The sequence below is a fragment of the Corythoichthys intestinalis genome, chromosome 18, assembly GCF_030265065.1.
Source record: "Corythoichthys intestinalis isolate RoL2023-P3 chromosome 18, ASM3026506v1, whole genome shotgun sequence".
Classification (NCBI taxonomy): domain Eukaryota; kingdom Metazoa; phylum Chordata; class Actinopteri; order Syngnathiformes; family Syngnathidae; genus Corythoichthys; species Corythoichthys intestinalis.
In genome coordinates, this window is record NC_080412.1 from 39,776,461 (window position 1) to 39,793,239 (window position 16,779).

Below are 16,779 nucleotides of genomic sequence, written 5' to 3' on the forward strand. Positions count from 1 at the left end.
ATAAATTTTACCAAACGCCAAAACAAAAAGGCCACATGCCCCCAAAAAAATGCCACATGCTAAAATCAATTTTGCCACATGCCAAAATAAAAAGGCCACATGGCAAAATCAATGTTGCTCCATGCCAAAAAAATGCCACATGCCAAAAATCAAATGCCACATGCTAAAATAAATTTTGCCAAACGCCAAAATAAAAAGGCCACATGCCCCCCCAAAAAAATGCCACATGCTAAAATCAATTTTGCCACATGCCAAAATAAAAAGGCCACATGGCAAAATCAATGTTGCTCCATGCCAAAAAAATGCCACATATCACAAATCAAATGCCACATGCTAAAATTAATTTTGCCAAATGCCAAAATAAAAAGGCCACATGCCAAAATCAATTTTGCCACATGCCCAAAAAAAGCCACATGCCAAAATCCATTTTGCCACATGCCCAAAAAAATGCCACATGCCAAAAAACAGGCCACATGCCCCAAAAAATGCCACACGCCAAAAAAAAAAAAAAAAAAATGCCACATGGCAAAATCAATTTTGCCACATGCCAAATTCCACATTTTGTTCTCGCTGTTTCTTTAAATTAAACATGATACGAGTCATACTCATGTGCTTTTTATGGAAAATATTTCAATTATTTTTGTTCTAATGGTAATAATGTTGAGCTGTGGCTGTGGATTTAGGCTCACCCAAAGGACTGCATTTATTTTAATTTTATTTAGAATATTTCAGTTTTTTTTTTTCATTTATTTTAACATTATACTTATGTTCCAATTTGCTAATATGTTTTGAAAAGTAAAAATCCTGTTTAATGGAAAAAAGTTTTTTTTTTTTTTTTTTTTTTTTTTTTTTTACCCCAGAAAGCTTAAAGTAAAACATTTTAGAGCTGTAACTGGAATACTGTCATGCCATGATATTTTGACTTAAGGTTATCATATCGTCAGAATCTCACACCGGCACATGCCTAGTCACATTGTACTCCACGTTGTACTGTTTTCACTTCTAGCAATTTCTTAGACGTATATTTTCGAGCACAAGGTACTTCATTGTGCCATTACACTGTGCTTTACAGAAAGATATAATCACGCATGACCTCTTTTCCCATTCAGCGGTGCTCTCAAACTGCATTTATGTAAAATAAACCAGACTTTCGGTATCTAGGGGCGGGATTTTTTTGTAATGACTGTTTTTTTCTTACTTCCTCTCCATCCTTCAGGCGTGCCGGGAAAACCCAAGATCGAGGGCCTGATGAAACCTGCTGTGGAGGGTGACCACATCACTTTGACCTGCCTGACTCACGGCAGCAAACCTGCTGCAGACTTACGCTGGTTCCGGAATGAAAAAGAGGTCAAAGGTAGGTCACATCGTTACTCTCGTTGTAGCTGAATCCATCTAAGTAGTGCTGCAACGATTAATCGATTAACTCGAGTATTCGATTAGAAAAAAAGACTCGAATTAAATTTGGCTGCTTCGAGTATTCGTTTAATTAAAGTGGCGTTGTAATGGTTTGTTTTGAAAGTGTTTGCATTTAGGTTGCATTTTTGATTTGGGTGGATACACAGCCCTCTAGTTTACCTCATTTCACATGGCTGAATCCATCTGCTCCCTGTTAAGACCAACATAAGCTAAGTTTTTGTTTGAGCTAATTTTTTTAATGCACTCGTAATTTAGTTAATTGGTACATTTAGCCATGTGTCTGAACCATTTGTTAAGAGCACTGTAAAAAAAAAAAAAAAAAGTTAGCATTTCATAGCACTCAAGCTCGCTGACTTTTGCTATGTAAGTTAGCCAACTGTTCTTTTGTTGTACATAGATCCTCATTTTTATACTATTTGAGTCTCAGCTCAAGTATTTTAATTTTTTATGTTCCTTATCCGATTACTCGACTATTCGAACTAAATAGTTAATCGATTAATCGACTACTAAAATAATCGATAGCTGCAGCCCTACATCTAAGTATTTTGTTTTTTGAGAAAATTACGAAATACATCAAGATCAATCGATTATTTCGTCTCATATTATGAAAACAGGACTGGCTTGGTGTCTATATAGCATTAAAAAGTTTTCAGTTTGAGTTTTCAAAATCAAGGCCTTTATCTTTAAAAATGAATGTCTTAAAACATCCCTGGCATATTTTGGAAATGCAATTATTTAGTTAAATAAAAACTATTGTTTCAAGTCTTGATCAAAATCTCACTTAACCAGACATTGGCTGCAGTGTTCAGTGACGGAATGAGATGTCACTTCTTATCAGAGTCAAGCATAGACTGTGGCCATGTCGACCCTCGAGAGACTTTGTCCCGTTTTTCCACTGTCAAAACACTCCACCTTTTCGACTATACCATGAATCCGTTTATTGTCGGTTGCCACAGGAGATCTTTGTCTCGCTGTCTGCAACTACACTGTTTCGTCCCCTTCCAGCTTCAGCTTAGCGGGGTTCAGATAAGCAAGAAGATTGCATCAGATCAATGTTGGCTTCAAGCGAATGTCATTACACATTTCCATTTAATTAGCTAGTCTAGATACATTTACACATCTTAAAGCTTTCTCTCCCAAGCATCTTCTTTTGTTTTTTTGTAGTAATATTGCACTTTCAAAAGAGAATTAAATCCGAATACAAAATAAAATTCTTGAGTGTTTCTTCAAAATATGCAGAATTACACTTTCATTAAAAAACTAAAATAACTGAGCTAAGGCTCAAACGGTATAAAAAAGTCAAACAAAAGAACAATTGGCTACCTTGCATAGCAAAAGTCCGCTGGCAAAAATGCTGTCAAATGCTAACTTTTTTTTTTAGAAAAGCTCTTAACAAATTGTTCAAACACATACAGTGGGGCAAATAAGTATTTAGTCAACCACAATTTATTTGCAAATTATGGTGGAAAATAAGTATTTGGTCAATACCAAAAGTTCATCTCAACACTTTGATATGTACCCTTTGTTGGCAATAACGGAGGCCAAACATTTACTGTAACTTCACAAGCTTTTCACACACCATTGCTGGTATTTTGGCCCATTCCTCCATGCAGATCTCCTCTAGAACAGTGTTGTTTTGGGGCTGTCGTTGGGCAACACGGACTTTCAACTCCCTCCACAGATTTTCTATGGGGTTGAGATCTGGAGACTGGCTAAGCCACTCCAGGACCTTGAATTGCTTCTTACGAAGCCACTCCTTTGTTGCCCTGGCTGTGTGTTTGGGATGATTGTCATGCTGAAAGACCCAGCCACGTCTCATCTTCAATGCCCTTGCGGATGGAAGGAGATTTTCACTCAAAATCTCTCGATACTTGGCCCCATTCATTCTTTCCTTTACACAGATCAGTCGTCCTGGTCCCTTTGCAGAAAAACAGCCCCAAAGCATGATGTTTCCACCCCCATGCTTCACAGTGGGTATGGTGTTCTTTGGATGCGATGCAATTCAGTATTCTTTCTCCTCCAAACACAAGAACCTGTGTTTCTACCAAAAAGTTCTATTTTGGTTTCATCTGACCATAATACATTCTCCCAATCCTCTTCTAAATCATCCAAATGCTCTCTAGCAAACCGCAGACACGCCTGGACGTGTACTTTCTTCAGCAGGGGGACACGTCTGGCAGTGCAGGATTTGAGTCCCTGGCGGCGCATTGTGTTACTGATAGTAGCCTTTGTTACTGTGGTCCCAGCTCTTAGTAGGTCATTCGCTATGTCTCTCGCACTATGTCTCTCGGCTGGCCTGGAAACGCCTTGGGGATCCCGCCGGAGGAGCTGGTTGAAGTGGCTGGGAGAGGGAAGTCTGCCCTTCCCTGTTAAAGCTGCTTCCCCCACGACCCAACCCCGGAGCAAACAGACGATGATGGATGAATGGAAAAACATGCCTTAAACATGTTGGTCTTAACAGGGAGTCGCTGGATTCAGCCATGTTAGACGAGTTATGGCATATTCACTGTTCCCACTAGAGAGCAGTGTATCCAGCCAAAACAATAAAACTAAATGCAAACCCTTTCAAAACAAACCATTACAACGCCACTCGAATTAAACGACTCCCCGAGGCATCAAAATTTGATTCAAAGCTTTTTTTCTAATGGAATTACTCGAATTAATCGTTGCAGCACTAATAAAATCGTAAGTCAAGGTACCGCTGTACTGCATTTGATAGTTCCCACGCTGTTCATTCGTGATAACTTTCTTATTGACTTCCTTTTGCCGTAATGTTGGTTGTTGGTTTAGACGCATTACCTTTACCGCCCCCTGGAGTAGAGGAGGACTAACTCCAACATAAATTTTTATAATTTACTTTTTTTGGTGGTTTTTTTTTGTTTTGTTTTGTTTTTTGTTTTTTTGGTCACTCCAACATACTTGTCGTCTGACTATATGCACTGAGCCGTGATGCCATTACACTCTTAGTTAATAGCAACCCTAGGGTAGGAAATCACAAATAATAGCAGGGCTCGTGTAACAGGCATCCAACTCAAAGCCACCATCTTTGATTCACATAATTGCAAGCTGCTGTTTTGCTTAGCAACAGATAATTTTTTCACTCTTTTCTTTTTAGTTTCCTTGGCAGGAGAAGTGAAGTATCAATTAAGTCTCTCTACAGCGGTCGATACTTCGGTGACCATCGGTTATATCAGAGAGACAGCCATTATCTGAGGAAACTTTTATAGTTCTTCGTCTCCAATGGTGATTATTACATATCCCAGTGGTCCACTTAAGAGAGAAGAGCTCCCAATCAAACAAATGGAAACACATCCAGAACATCATTTTCTCTGAAATTACCATAAAGGTTAACAAATGCAGCGACACTCTCTAAAATGCTCTTAGTGTGTCTCAATGAAGGTCAGAAAGCTATTATCTATTCCAGTAATGATGTGTGCGAGCATCTTTTATCCTCTGTATTCCTCCAAGTATGTTGTATTATTACATCCTACCCTGTGACAAGCGGCGGCGAGTGCGTTGCGCGCTGTCTCGCAAGCCCCACCAAAACACTTTTCAAAGCTTTCAAAACAGGCGACAGTTTTCATTAAAAGAACAAAAACAAGAGCATCACTATCATGTAGCTGTTTTTCCTCCTGGTAAAAGAAATTGCGGCCCCCAACAGAAAGCACCTTGAGACTTTATACAAACGTCAGATTAGAAGATTGCTGTCAGCCTCCGCTATTGGACTCGTCAAGAATTTCGATCGGGGTGATGTTTCAACCCGCGTTGGGTGTCTGCCATTGCGCCGAGTTTAAGCTGCGACAGCTCAGCCTGCTATCTGGCAACGGGGCTTCCTGGGGTCCAGATAAGCTGGCAGATAGGATCAAATCAATGCTTGTTTTCCGCACAGCTTTAAGCAAACATTGCTGCATATTCCCATTTAATGACGTGTGCTCGGGAGATCACATTGACTCCACTTTTTACTTACAATGCAGCTTCTTAAATGTAATGCCTTTATTAAAGGCATTACCTTTATTGCTTTTATTAAAGGCATTACATTGTAAAGTTTAAATTAAGCTTTAAATTTAGGGAATTCAGCCAATATTTGAGAGACAACGAGAACGAAAAGTGGTATTTAGTATGTGGTTAAATGGCTTTTGGCATTTTTTTTTTTTTGTGTATGCGGCAAAATGGCTTTTGGCATGTGGTATTTTTTTGGTATGTGGCAAAATGTATTTTTCATTTGGCTTTTTTTTGGCGGGCATGTGGCATTTTTTTGGTATGTGGCAAAATGGATTTTGATATGTGGCTTTTTTTTTGTTTTGTTTTGGTATATGGCATTTTTGCAGGCCATGCACGTCCACACCATTGACTATGAAAGTCCAAATTTTCCATTCATTTTAAATGAATTCATTTTTTAAAAACTGTGATTTTTGAGCGTACACTTACCATTATAGCGCATTGACATTCAACTGACACCCAAGTAAGGCTATGCTATTGAAGGCTATGTACGTCCAAATTTTCCTTTAATTTAAATGACAGAAAAACAGTGTGGTTGTGATTTTTGACATACATTACAGCACATTGACAATCAACTGGCACCATTTAAAATGAATGGAAAATTTGGACGTGCATAGCCGTCAATGGCATGGACGTGCATGGCCTGCAAAAATGCCAATTACCCCAAAAAAATGCCACATACCAAAAAAAAAAAAAAAAAAAAAAAAAAAGTCATGCTAAAATCCATTTTGCCACATACCCAAAAAAATGCCACATGACAAAATCAATTCTGCCACATACCAAAAAAATGCCACATGGCAAAATGAATTTTGCCACATACCAAAAAAATGCTACATGCCAAAATCCATTTTGCCACATACACAAAAATCCCACATGGAAAAATCAATTTTGCCACAAACCCCCCAAAAAATGCTACATGCCAAAATCCATTTTTTCACATACCCCAAAAATGCCACATGGCAAAATCAATATTGCCACATACCAAACAAATGCCTTATGGCAAAATATATTTGGCACATACCAAAAAAAAAAAAAAGTCACATGCCAAAAAAATGTGACATACCCAAAAAATGCCACAGAGCAAAATCATTTTTGCCACAATCCAAAAAATGCCACATGACAAAATTAATTTTGGCACATACCCCAAAAAATGCCACATGGCAAATCAATTTTGCCACATATAAAAAAATGCCACATGCCAAAAAAATGCCTCATGCCAAAATCCATTTTGCCACATACACAAAAATGCCACATGGAAAAATACATTTTGCCACATACCAAAAAAATACCACATGCCAAAAATCCATTGTGCCACATACCAAAAAATTGACACATGGCAAAATCAATTTGGCCACATACAAAAAACGCCACATGCCCAAAAAAAATGCCTCATGCCAAAATCCACTTTGCCGCATACCAAAAAAAATACCACATGGAAAAGTCAATTTTGCCACATACCAAATAGCACTTTTCGTTCTTGTCCCTGCTGGAGAAAAACAATATAAGGTCATAAGTCATAACCTCCGTGAAGTTGGCCCCCCATCAAGACGCAAATTTATATAAAAACGATGTCAATCATTTGTGCTAGTTTGTGTTGTAAAAAAGTTTATTTTCTGCTGCTATTGTTTTTAAGATATTTACAATTATTTTATAGGTCAATCTCAGGTCAACCAGCCCCCCATTTTGATTAAAAATGGCTAAAAACGGTTTTGTTGATATTATGTTTTTAATTTGGCCTGATGACGTCACGCAGCCCCCCCCCCCATCTTTGGCGGAACTTTGGTGGTAGATTTGTGCTTGTTTTTGCTGTAAACAATTTCGCTTATTCTGCTATCATTTTATAACTAGTGAGATATTACTTTCGAATGATAGTTACGGTGCAGTCTTCTTATTATTATTATGATTAATTAATATTAAGCAGCTGCAGCAAGGTCTTTTTCGTCTTGTTAAAGAAGAACATCATCTTCCCTGTCAAGGCTAATTGTAAAAGCGAACTTGGTGGAAAACAAATATTGGGCATATTTTGTTTTTTAACTCCAGTTCAATGAACTGACATTGGAAAAACTGATTAAGGCCCATTTTCAGTTATTGAGTTCCCAGTTTTTAATCGGGAAACCGGAGATGATTCATTTCTCGTTTTTTAAAAACAAAAAAACACAATTGGGTTGATTTTCCGTTTTTTGTTTTCCAAAGTTAGGAGGAAAAACCAATGGCCAAAAGGTATACGGACCTATACGGATACAATTTTCATATTTCTGTTGTGAATTGGAATGAGTTCATCACAAGTAAATGTTCAATCGGTTTGCAGTGGGAGGGATGGCAGCGATGGAACGACTGGGTTACAAAGTATCACCATATATGTTTATTTTGTATCACCTATTTTTATTCTAAGTGTGTACACATATCCAACCATGAATGTACTTTCTTATTCTTACCATGACTTAGCAGCACAACACATCCTTGGATGAGGATGAGTTGACATTTTGCATGTCACCATGAACTCCACTATTTTGGATGTTGTGACATGTCCCTTGACTGGTCTTATTTGCTTGACTGTGCTTTTTACTGACATTGCCATGGCCGAGGGAACGCTCTTAAAAGTAAGACAGTTCTATCAGCACCTGGCAGATGTATACCACCATGTCCTCTCTGACACAAGTCCCCAAGCATTCACTGCCAGAGAAGTGTCTTCATGAAGAGAAGGGTCTTGGAAAAAGACCTGTGGGTCCTGTGGGTATCGGCACTTTGGCAGGCTGTCCACCTCCACAATGTTGATCCTAATAGGCCGAGACCAGAGGTGTCACAGTCTTATTTTTTGGACACAGAGTCAGTCGATTGTCCGTGTCACACACCAACACTGCAGCATTGCATTGCAAACATATATACGCAAGATGACCACTTAAAATTAGGGCCGCAGCTATTGATTATTTAGATCATCAATTAATCTACTAATTAGTTAGTTTGAACAATCGAGTAATTGGTTTACAAACATATGATCCGTTGCAGAATACATTTTAGGATATGTAAAACAAATAGACAAGTGTTAATACTTTCAAAATAGCATTAAACGCGAATACAAAATAAAATTCCTGAGGGTTTCTTCAAACTATTCAGAATTGCACTTTCACTTCACAAGAGCAATAAATGCATTTTAAAATAAAATTTTTTTAAAAACCTGAGCTTGGCCTTCAAAAATATTTTTAAAAATTAATAAATTTTTTTTTTTTTTTTAAATGAGGACCTCAGTACAACAAAAGAGCAAATTGGCTAACTTGCATAGCAAACGTCCGCTAGCTTAAATGCTATAATATGCTAACGTTTCTTCAGGAGTCTCTTAACAAATCGATCAAACACATATTCCCACCATAAACTGCTAAACATACTTTTAAACTATATGGTGTTATACTTATATAGCGCTTTTCCACCTTTCAAGGCGCTCAAAGCGCTTTACACTATCTCGCCATCCACCTACTGGTGACGCAGCACCAGGAGCAACGTGGGGTCCAGTGTCTTGCTCAAGGACACTTAGACAAGTTCATCAGGGTGGAGAACTGAACCCACAACCTCTGGGTTGAAGGACAACTACTCTACCACTGAGCCACGCCACCCCATAAAACGAATGTATAAACAAACACATTAACACAAACAAAAACATACCTTATGTTGGTCTTAACAGGGAGCAGCTGGATTCAGCCATGTTAGATGAGTTATGGCATATTCACTGCCGCCACTAGAAAGGAGTTTATCCACCCAAATCAATTATAAAACTAAATGCAAACCCTTTCAGAACAAACTATTACAACACCACTCTAATTAAACGAATCCGTGAAGCAGCAAAATTCTATTTGAAGCTTTTTCGTAATCGAATTTCTCGAGTTAATCGATTAATTGTTGCAACACTATAAAAAAGTGCAATACGTTAAAAACAAACCAATATGTTACTCTAATTAAATAAATCCTCGACAAATATAGACTACAACAACTAATCGATTAAAATTTATTCATAAATAGTGGCCAGCCAATCTGATAATCGTTAAAGTTGTAGACCACACTTAAGTAAAGAAGCTGTAATAAAATATAATTTTTGAAGGAAATAGACATCGATTTTGTCTTTATAGTTACTTACAAAACAACTTCAAGGTAAATGGTAAAGGTAAATGAAAAAAGTGACATTTGTCCGCTTAACCGTTAATTAATCGTCTTATTAATCCATTATGGAAATAATCGCTAGTCGCAGCCCTAAAATAAATAAATGAATATCTAAGTACAACAAAACAACAACTGGCTAACTTGCATAGCAAAAGTCCGCTAGCTTAAATACTATCAAATACATTTTTTTTACAGCGCTTTTAAGAAATTGTTCAAAAACATATTCCCACAAAAAAACTGCTAATTATACTACGACGAGTTAGGGTCAATATTTACTATTTATCATCAATTAGATTTATCATCAATATTTACTGTTGCCACTAGAAGGGAGTTTATCCACCCAAATCAATTATGAAACTAAATGCAAACACTTTCAGAACAAACCATACAACGCCACTCTAATTAAATGAATCCTTGAAGCAGCAAAATTCTATTTGAAGCTTTTTTGTCATCGAATTACTCGAGTTAATCGATTAATCGTTGCAGCACTAGTATCCACACAAATCAATAAAACTGAATGCAACACTTTCAAAACAAACCATTACAACATCACTCTTAATTAAACAACTCCTCGAAGCATATAGGCCACAACAACTAATCAATTAAAATTGATTAATAAATTAGTTGCCAGTGAATTTGATCAGCAATAAAGATGTAGACTATACTTAACTCAGGAAGCTGTAATAAAATATTATTTTTGAAGGGAAAAAGTCATCATTTTGTCTTAATTGTTACTTACAACATGCCTAAAACAACTTCAAGGTAAATAGTGGAGGTAACTGAAAAAAGTGACATTTGTTTTATTAATCGTTACTGAATCGTCCGATTAATTAATTGAGAAAATAATCGTTAGTTGCAGCCCTAAAATAAATAAATTAGTATCTAAGTAGAACAAAAGAAAAACTAGCTAACTTGCAAAGCAAACATCTGCTAGCTTAAATGTTATCAAATGCTAACTATTTTTTACAAAGCTCTTAAGAAATCATTCAAACACATATTCCCACAAAAGCTGCTAAATATATTTTCAGACAAAATAATGAATGCATAAACAAACATATTATCACAGACAAAAACATACCTTATGTTGGTCTTAACAGGGAGCTGCTGGATTCAGCCATGTTAGACGAGTTATGGCATATTCACTGTTGTGTGTCCACCCAAATCAATAAAACTAAATGCAAACCCTTTCAAAACAAACCATTACAACACCACTCTAATTAAACAAATCCTTGAAGCGGCAAAATTCTATTCCAAGCTTTTTTCTAATCGAATTACTCACCATTACAGCATCGCTCTAATTAAACGAATCCTCGAAGCAGGAAAATTTGAGGAGGACACTTCTCTCTAAGCAGCTTTCTACTCGAGTTTTGCAGGTTAGCAAATTCACATAATTTAATGTTATGCTAACTCTGATGCAGTTGGACTTTCAGTAGCAAAATTAGTGGTGTGTTCCCCACCTCCACAACATGTCTTTTTACATTACTTACAGTGGCTGCTGCTCCCGGTGGCCGAAAAAAAATTTCTACTATCTCTCCTCTTTGAAGGGGGCGGAGGAGGCAGCATGATGTCGACATGTTGTATATCTGTCAGGGTTGTGAGTGCGTGTGTGTGTGTGTGTTGGGGGGTCATGTCATCAGCCAATCAAATGTGCGTTTGAGGTAAAAAAAAGAAATGGACTGGCACATGCAGCATTCAAAAGGGATACACGTAAGTCTGAACATAATTGAAAATAAATCAGTTAATAATAGTAGGGTCAATTCCACCCTACAGCATATGGGAAGACAATCTAAATTACCTATGTAACTGAAGTCATTATATACGTAAAGCAAATAAGGCTGCTTAAAAGTTGGTGGGGACAATTTGAGCATCCTGAAATGTCCGTAAGTGTACGTATGTTGGATGAGTGTAATGTGAATCCCAACAGTGCTGCAGATTGTAAAAATCAGTAAACTAATGTGTTTTAAATTGAATAGTAGTCAAGAAAGTTCAAATGTTAATTACCAACTTTACAGTTAATCAAGTTTTTTAAGATAGTGACAGTTTGACCTCAGATAATAGAATCATTTACAATTTTTTTTCTTATATTTTGTGTGGTCTTTAGATCCAAATGTTAAGAAATACTTTAATCTTATTTAATTACATTTCAAATATTGGACTTTTTCCAACAAGACGATCCATAATGAAATCACAGACAGAAAAGCAATAAAGTTACGACCATAGCAACAGCATTAGTATCCAATTACGCTTCTCTGATGTCTACAACAAACAGCCCTAAGTGGGAACATTTGCATTGTATCTCAGGTTTGCGACGATATACTGCTAGATATTAACCCGCCTCGTAATTCATCTCAATTTCGGAGAAATCCGCATTTCAGGTAATTAAAATGATGCATGCTGAAAAAAGACACTGGAGTTCATTTATTTTAAAAAAAAAAAAAGCACTAAACCCGAGTTTTATCACTATCTTGATTTCAATTAATGTACTGTAACGTCGTCATCGTAAAGCACTGTGATTTCGAAGCGGGGATGAATGCTTCTGTGCGAATGCATCTTTTATTCATGCCAGCGTGGCTTGCAATAGCCATCTCGGAATTACATCTTTAATGGTCATTGATCCACTCCACCTCACTCAGTGGGCTCTTGATGCTATGAATGTAGTCCAGGGACTGAGCCACGCAACACTGATGAAAACATTTTTTTTTTTTAAAGCTAGAAAAGCGTACTTAACCGTGTCACTAAGCATGTAGTCCTCATTGACAGGAGAATGCTCACCAAGCTCTTATATAATGACAACTACCTGCTCAAGGACAATGACTAGTTGGGACTATTTCTAAAGGTTATGCAGTCATTATTGAGCTCTCGGTGGACGAGCATCCTAAATAAGTGGAGAAAGTCGGCGTGCGGCAACAACAGCGGCACTTTGCCCTTGACTAACAACTTTGACAATAGAACAACTATGTGACTCGGAGCGGTCTGAAATCAAATCTGTTTTCTCCTTCAAGCCCCCTTAGGAATAGAGCTATCAAATATCACAACGAAGCAATAACCTCCACGGTTCAGGTCACGCAGTATGATAATACTCATCCGATTGCCAACATTGCTACCCTATTTGGAATAAATATTCATTTCATGTAGCCCCCCCATTGCTTCACTGGTGTGTAAACAAGTACTACATTGCACTAGTACTGGCGCAGGTCTCCCTGGGTCTTGGAGTATAGCTGAGATAGAAATATATCATTACTTGGTGGTGACTGAAGGGACAAAGAAAGGGGTGAAATCGGAATATTGGATTTGCTGCTAGGACACACACAAACTTTACATGCGGGCTATCAGCTCCATCGGTCTGTTGTGTTCATGCACACACAGGTACACACTTAGCATAGGTTGTCTACTAAATGAATGCCAATGGGTGATGGACTGCTCTGCTGCCCGTGTTGCTAATATAATCGTCACTATTCCCAGAGATCCCAAAACAATATGTCAGAATTGTCATTTATTCCTGCCATCAGGTGACTTCTCATAGTGAACATCGCCCTACTTGTCACCAACACCCTAATTTCGTAAATGTATATTCATGTGTCATGTGAAGTAATTCCATAACATGCCAAATAGGGTCACAATTAAAGTAATTAAACATTGTCCAACAAATAAAGCATGAAAACAAATAATTTATATGTTGTATATTTGACGAAATAATCGCGTTTCCGAAGTTCGAGCCTGAAAGGGGACGAACCCGGAAGAGATACGTCACACCGGGAACAGCAACGGTAGCTCCATACATACAGCCGCCATACAAAGCCCTTCAAACAATGATTCAAACAGCGATATAAGCGATAGATCAAGCGCAAGGGAGGAGATCCAAGTTTTTGAAGAGTTGGAGGAAGAAGAGGAGTTTGAAATTTTATGTTGGACCTAACATATATTAGCCAGACGCTAATCAGGATGCAAACAACTACCTGACATGGAATGGATACAAGACCCATCGAGATTACAAGATTGGTAAGATATAGGCTGTTATTATTTTCATGATTTGAAGATGCAGGCATTTGCACATAATTTTATGTTTTTGTCTATCTGATGACAATTTAAAAAAAAAATAATAATCAGACTTCATGTTCATTTTGGCAGATCCGGTAGCTCTCGTGCATATAAAATAATAATATAAAAGCGTTGGGGGGAAAGAAGGAGATGAGTCGTTGATGGCTTTCTCCACTTTATTGTGGCAACAATAAGAAAACAAAATAATAGCGGACTGCCGCCACATTCGACCGCGAAGTTTTGCTTCTCGCTGATCTCCTCCTCGCCTCCTACTAGTCCAGCGTCTCTTAAATGGATCGTGCATAGTGTCATGTTATGAGCTTTTTGTTTACAAATGTATTGAACACACGACGTGCTGACAACTGTGTTTCTTTATTAACACATGGAGCTAAAAGTACAACACAGCTCGGGACTCTCGGGAGGAAGTGGCATCTAATGGCGTGAGGAAATGTTTTTTTTTTTTACACAAGCGAACAGATTACAAAGCACCACTTCAGTGTTGTCCCGAGACTATATTTCCAATGATTCACTGCGTGACCTGCGCGTTCGCTGATTCGCTTCCAGACATTAAAAGCAACGCGCTTGTTGTTGTCACCTGTCAGCGGCTCTCGTACAGTAAAACACAAACTAGAAGGCTATCAAGCGATCACCGTGATAGAAACGCCAAACCGTACAAATGCAATGCAATGCTTGAAGCATGAAGGTGGAAATACATAATACAAATACAAATAAATGTGCACAAACTCACCGGCGGTGTGTGTCTCTTACGGCAACGTGACCGTGAATTACCGCGTCGCCGACCCGCTTATATGCACATCCACACCCCTTTCCCGATTGACAGTGGATTAACCCTTTCGGACAAGATCGTAGATGACGCACAATTTAAACACGCTTAACCTAGCGAACGCAACAACAACTATGATCAGGGATTTCCACGAGTTAACTTTCGGCTAACGTCGCTAGCTTATACTGTTCATTCGACAACAGTTGGCAGCTCTGCTTTGACAAAGTCATCAGTCATTTATCCAAAAATCACACTTACTTTTTGGCAAATCCTTGATCATAAGCAGACCGGTTAAGGAAGCAGGCATCTTCGAAGTGTTTGCAGCAGAGAACACTACTCGATGATGGCGTGAAATTAATTCGCTTCGTGCGAACGAAAGATGTCCATTTAACTGCCCTGCTATCCTTTGGCCACTCATACAACTTTTCGTTTGAGTGAGAACAAAACATCGCCACACACCGCCGTGGCATCTTACCGAGAAGCAATGCAACAAACAATACTGTTCTATGGCGGACTTCCCTCGCACTTCCCGATGTGACGTAATTTCCGAAGATTGCCGAAGAAAAGCATTTTCGTTGTCAAGGGCGTTGCTATGGGTTTAAACAAAGAATCTGGAAGGGTTGCTTTAAAAAAAAAAAAAACGAAAATATGCTTATAACTGTTAAGCCATTGATATTATTCAAAAACATGGTTGGCCAACCTTACTTCACATTACTGCTTTAATAAAGACAAGCATTTTTTTAAAACTCTTATTTAATGGATTGGACTAATTATCTCTCAGGGTGGAGACAACTAAAAAAACATGTGGCATTTGACAAGGGCTGTCAAAAGGATGGACGCTGGAAAAGTGGCAAAAGATGGATTTTTGAGATGAATCTTCCATTGATTTACACCACAGTCGCCGTAAATATTACAGGAGACCTACTGGAGCCCGTATGGATCCGAGATTCACTCACAAAACAGGGAAGTTTTGTGGTTACATCATTACCAAAATCGTGGTCTTGGGTTATATCCAGTATGGGGGTGTGCAAGAGATCTGCAGGGTGAAAGGCAACATAAATAGTCTGAAATATCAACAAATCTTAGCTGCCTCTTACATTCCTAACCATAAAAAGGGACAAATTCTGCAGCAGGATGGTGCTCCATCGCATACTTCAATCTCTACCTCAAAGTTCCTCAAGGCAAAAAAGATCAAGATCCTCCAGGACTGGCCAGCCCAGTCGCCAGACATGAACATCATTGAGCATGTCTGGGGTAGGATGAAAGAGAAAGCATAGAAAACGAAACCCAAGAATGTTGATGAACTCTGGGAGGCAGGCAAGACTGCTTTCTTTGATGTTCCTGATGACCGAAGCCCATGGAAGTCGTACAAAATATTAAATTTGAATCTCACAGCACCACAACTTAATTCGCTTATGTTGTGTAACATATTTTTGTATTTGAAGTACATTGTTTGTTCAATTTTCACACTACTTTCTGTCGGCAACAGAACTTTTGTCTTGCCAAAGTTTGACCTTTATGTCTTCATTAAATGAGAAATCTTTTTTCAGTGAAACAAATATATTTTGTACATTCGACATCATTTGGGAGGGTCTTAGCTTTCATATGAGCCATATCTGAAACCAATTGAATACTTAAAAGTCAGGTTATTAGCAATTGTTTCTACAAAATGGATAAGCGACAAAACTTTTGTCAGGGACTGTATACGTATACATATAGATAGATAGATAGATAGATAGATAGATAGATAGATAGATAGATAGATAGATAGATAGATAGATAGATAGATAGATAGATAGATAGATAGATAGATAGATAGATAGATAGATAGATAGATAGATAGATAGATAGATAGATAGATAGATATACATAAAAGTTTTTTTTTTTTTTTTAATTATTATACTTTGAGAAAAACGGTTAAAAAAACTTGCCTTTTATGTATCTCTTTCCAATGATAGATCTGGATGAATACATTGTGGGGGGGGGGGGGGGGGGGGGGGGGTGAATCGTAGCCCTTTCCAACCTTGTGGAGGTTAACAATTTTGTCTCTGGTGTCTTTGGACAGCTGTTTGGTCTTGACAATGTTACAAGGTTGAGTCTTCCAGGTGTCTTTATGCTGCTATCGACCTCAAACAAGCGCATCTGATTCGAGATAATACTTGGAGTGGAGGTGGACTTTCAATAGGCGGACTAACAGGTCCTTCAGGGTCAGAATTCTAGGTTTTCAAATACTTATTTGCAGTTGTATCACACAAATAAATTGTTTAAAAAATCATGCATTGTGATTTCTGGATTTTTCTTTTTAGATTATCTCTCTCACAATAGACATGCAGCTACGATGAAAATTTCAGACTCCTCCATGATTTCGAAGTTAGAGAACTTGCAAAATAGCA

The 16,779-nt window shown here is 37.9% G+C and overlaps 1 protein-coding gene across 3 annotated transcripts in view; it reads left to right on the plus strand.

Moving 5' to 3' along the window:
• cadm2a (cell adhesion molecule 2a) overlaps positions 1-16,779 on the plus strand; it is a 534,075-nt gene that overhangs the window by 416,974 nt on the left and 100,322 nt on the right. For all 3 annotated transcript variants that reach the window (XM_057821958.1, XM_057821960.1, XM_057821959.1), the window contains one exon: positions 1,217-1,354. In XM_057821958.1, the coding sequence (XP_057677941.1) occupies positions 1,217-1,354 (138 nt within the window). The remainder of the gene's footprint in view (positions 1-1,216; positions 1,355-16,779) is intronic.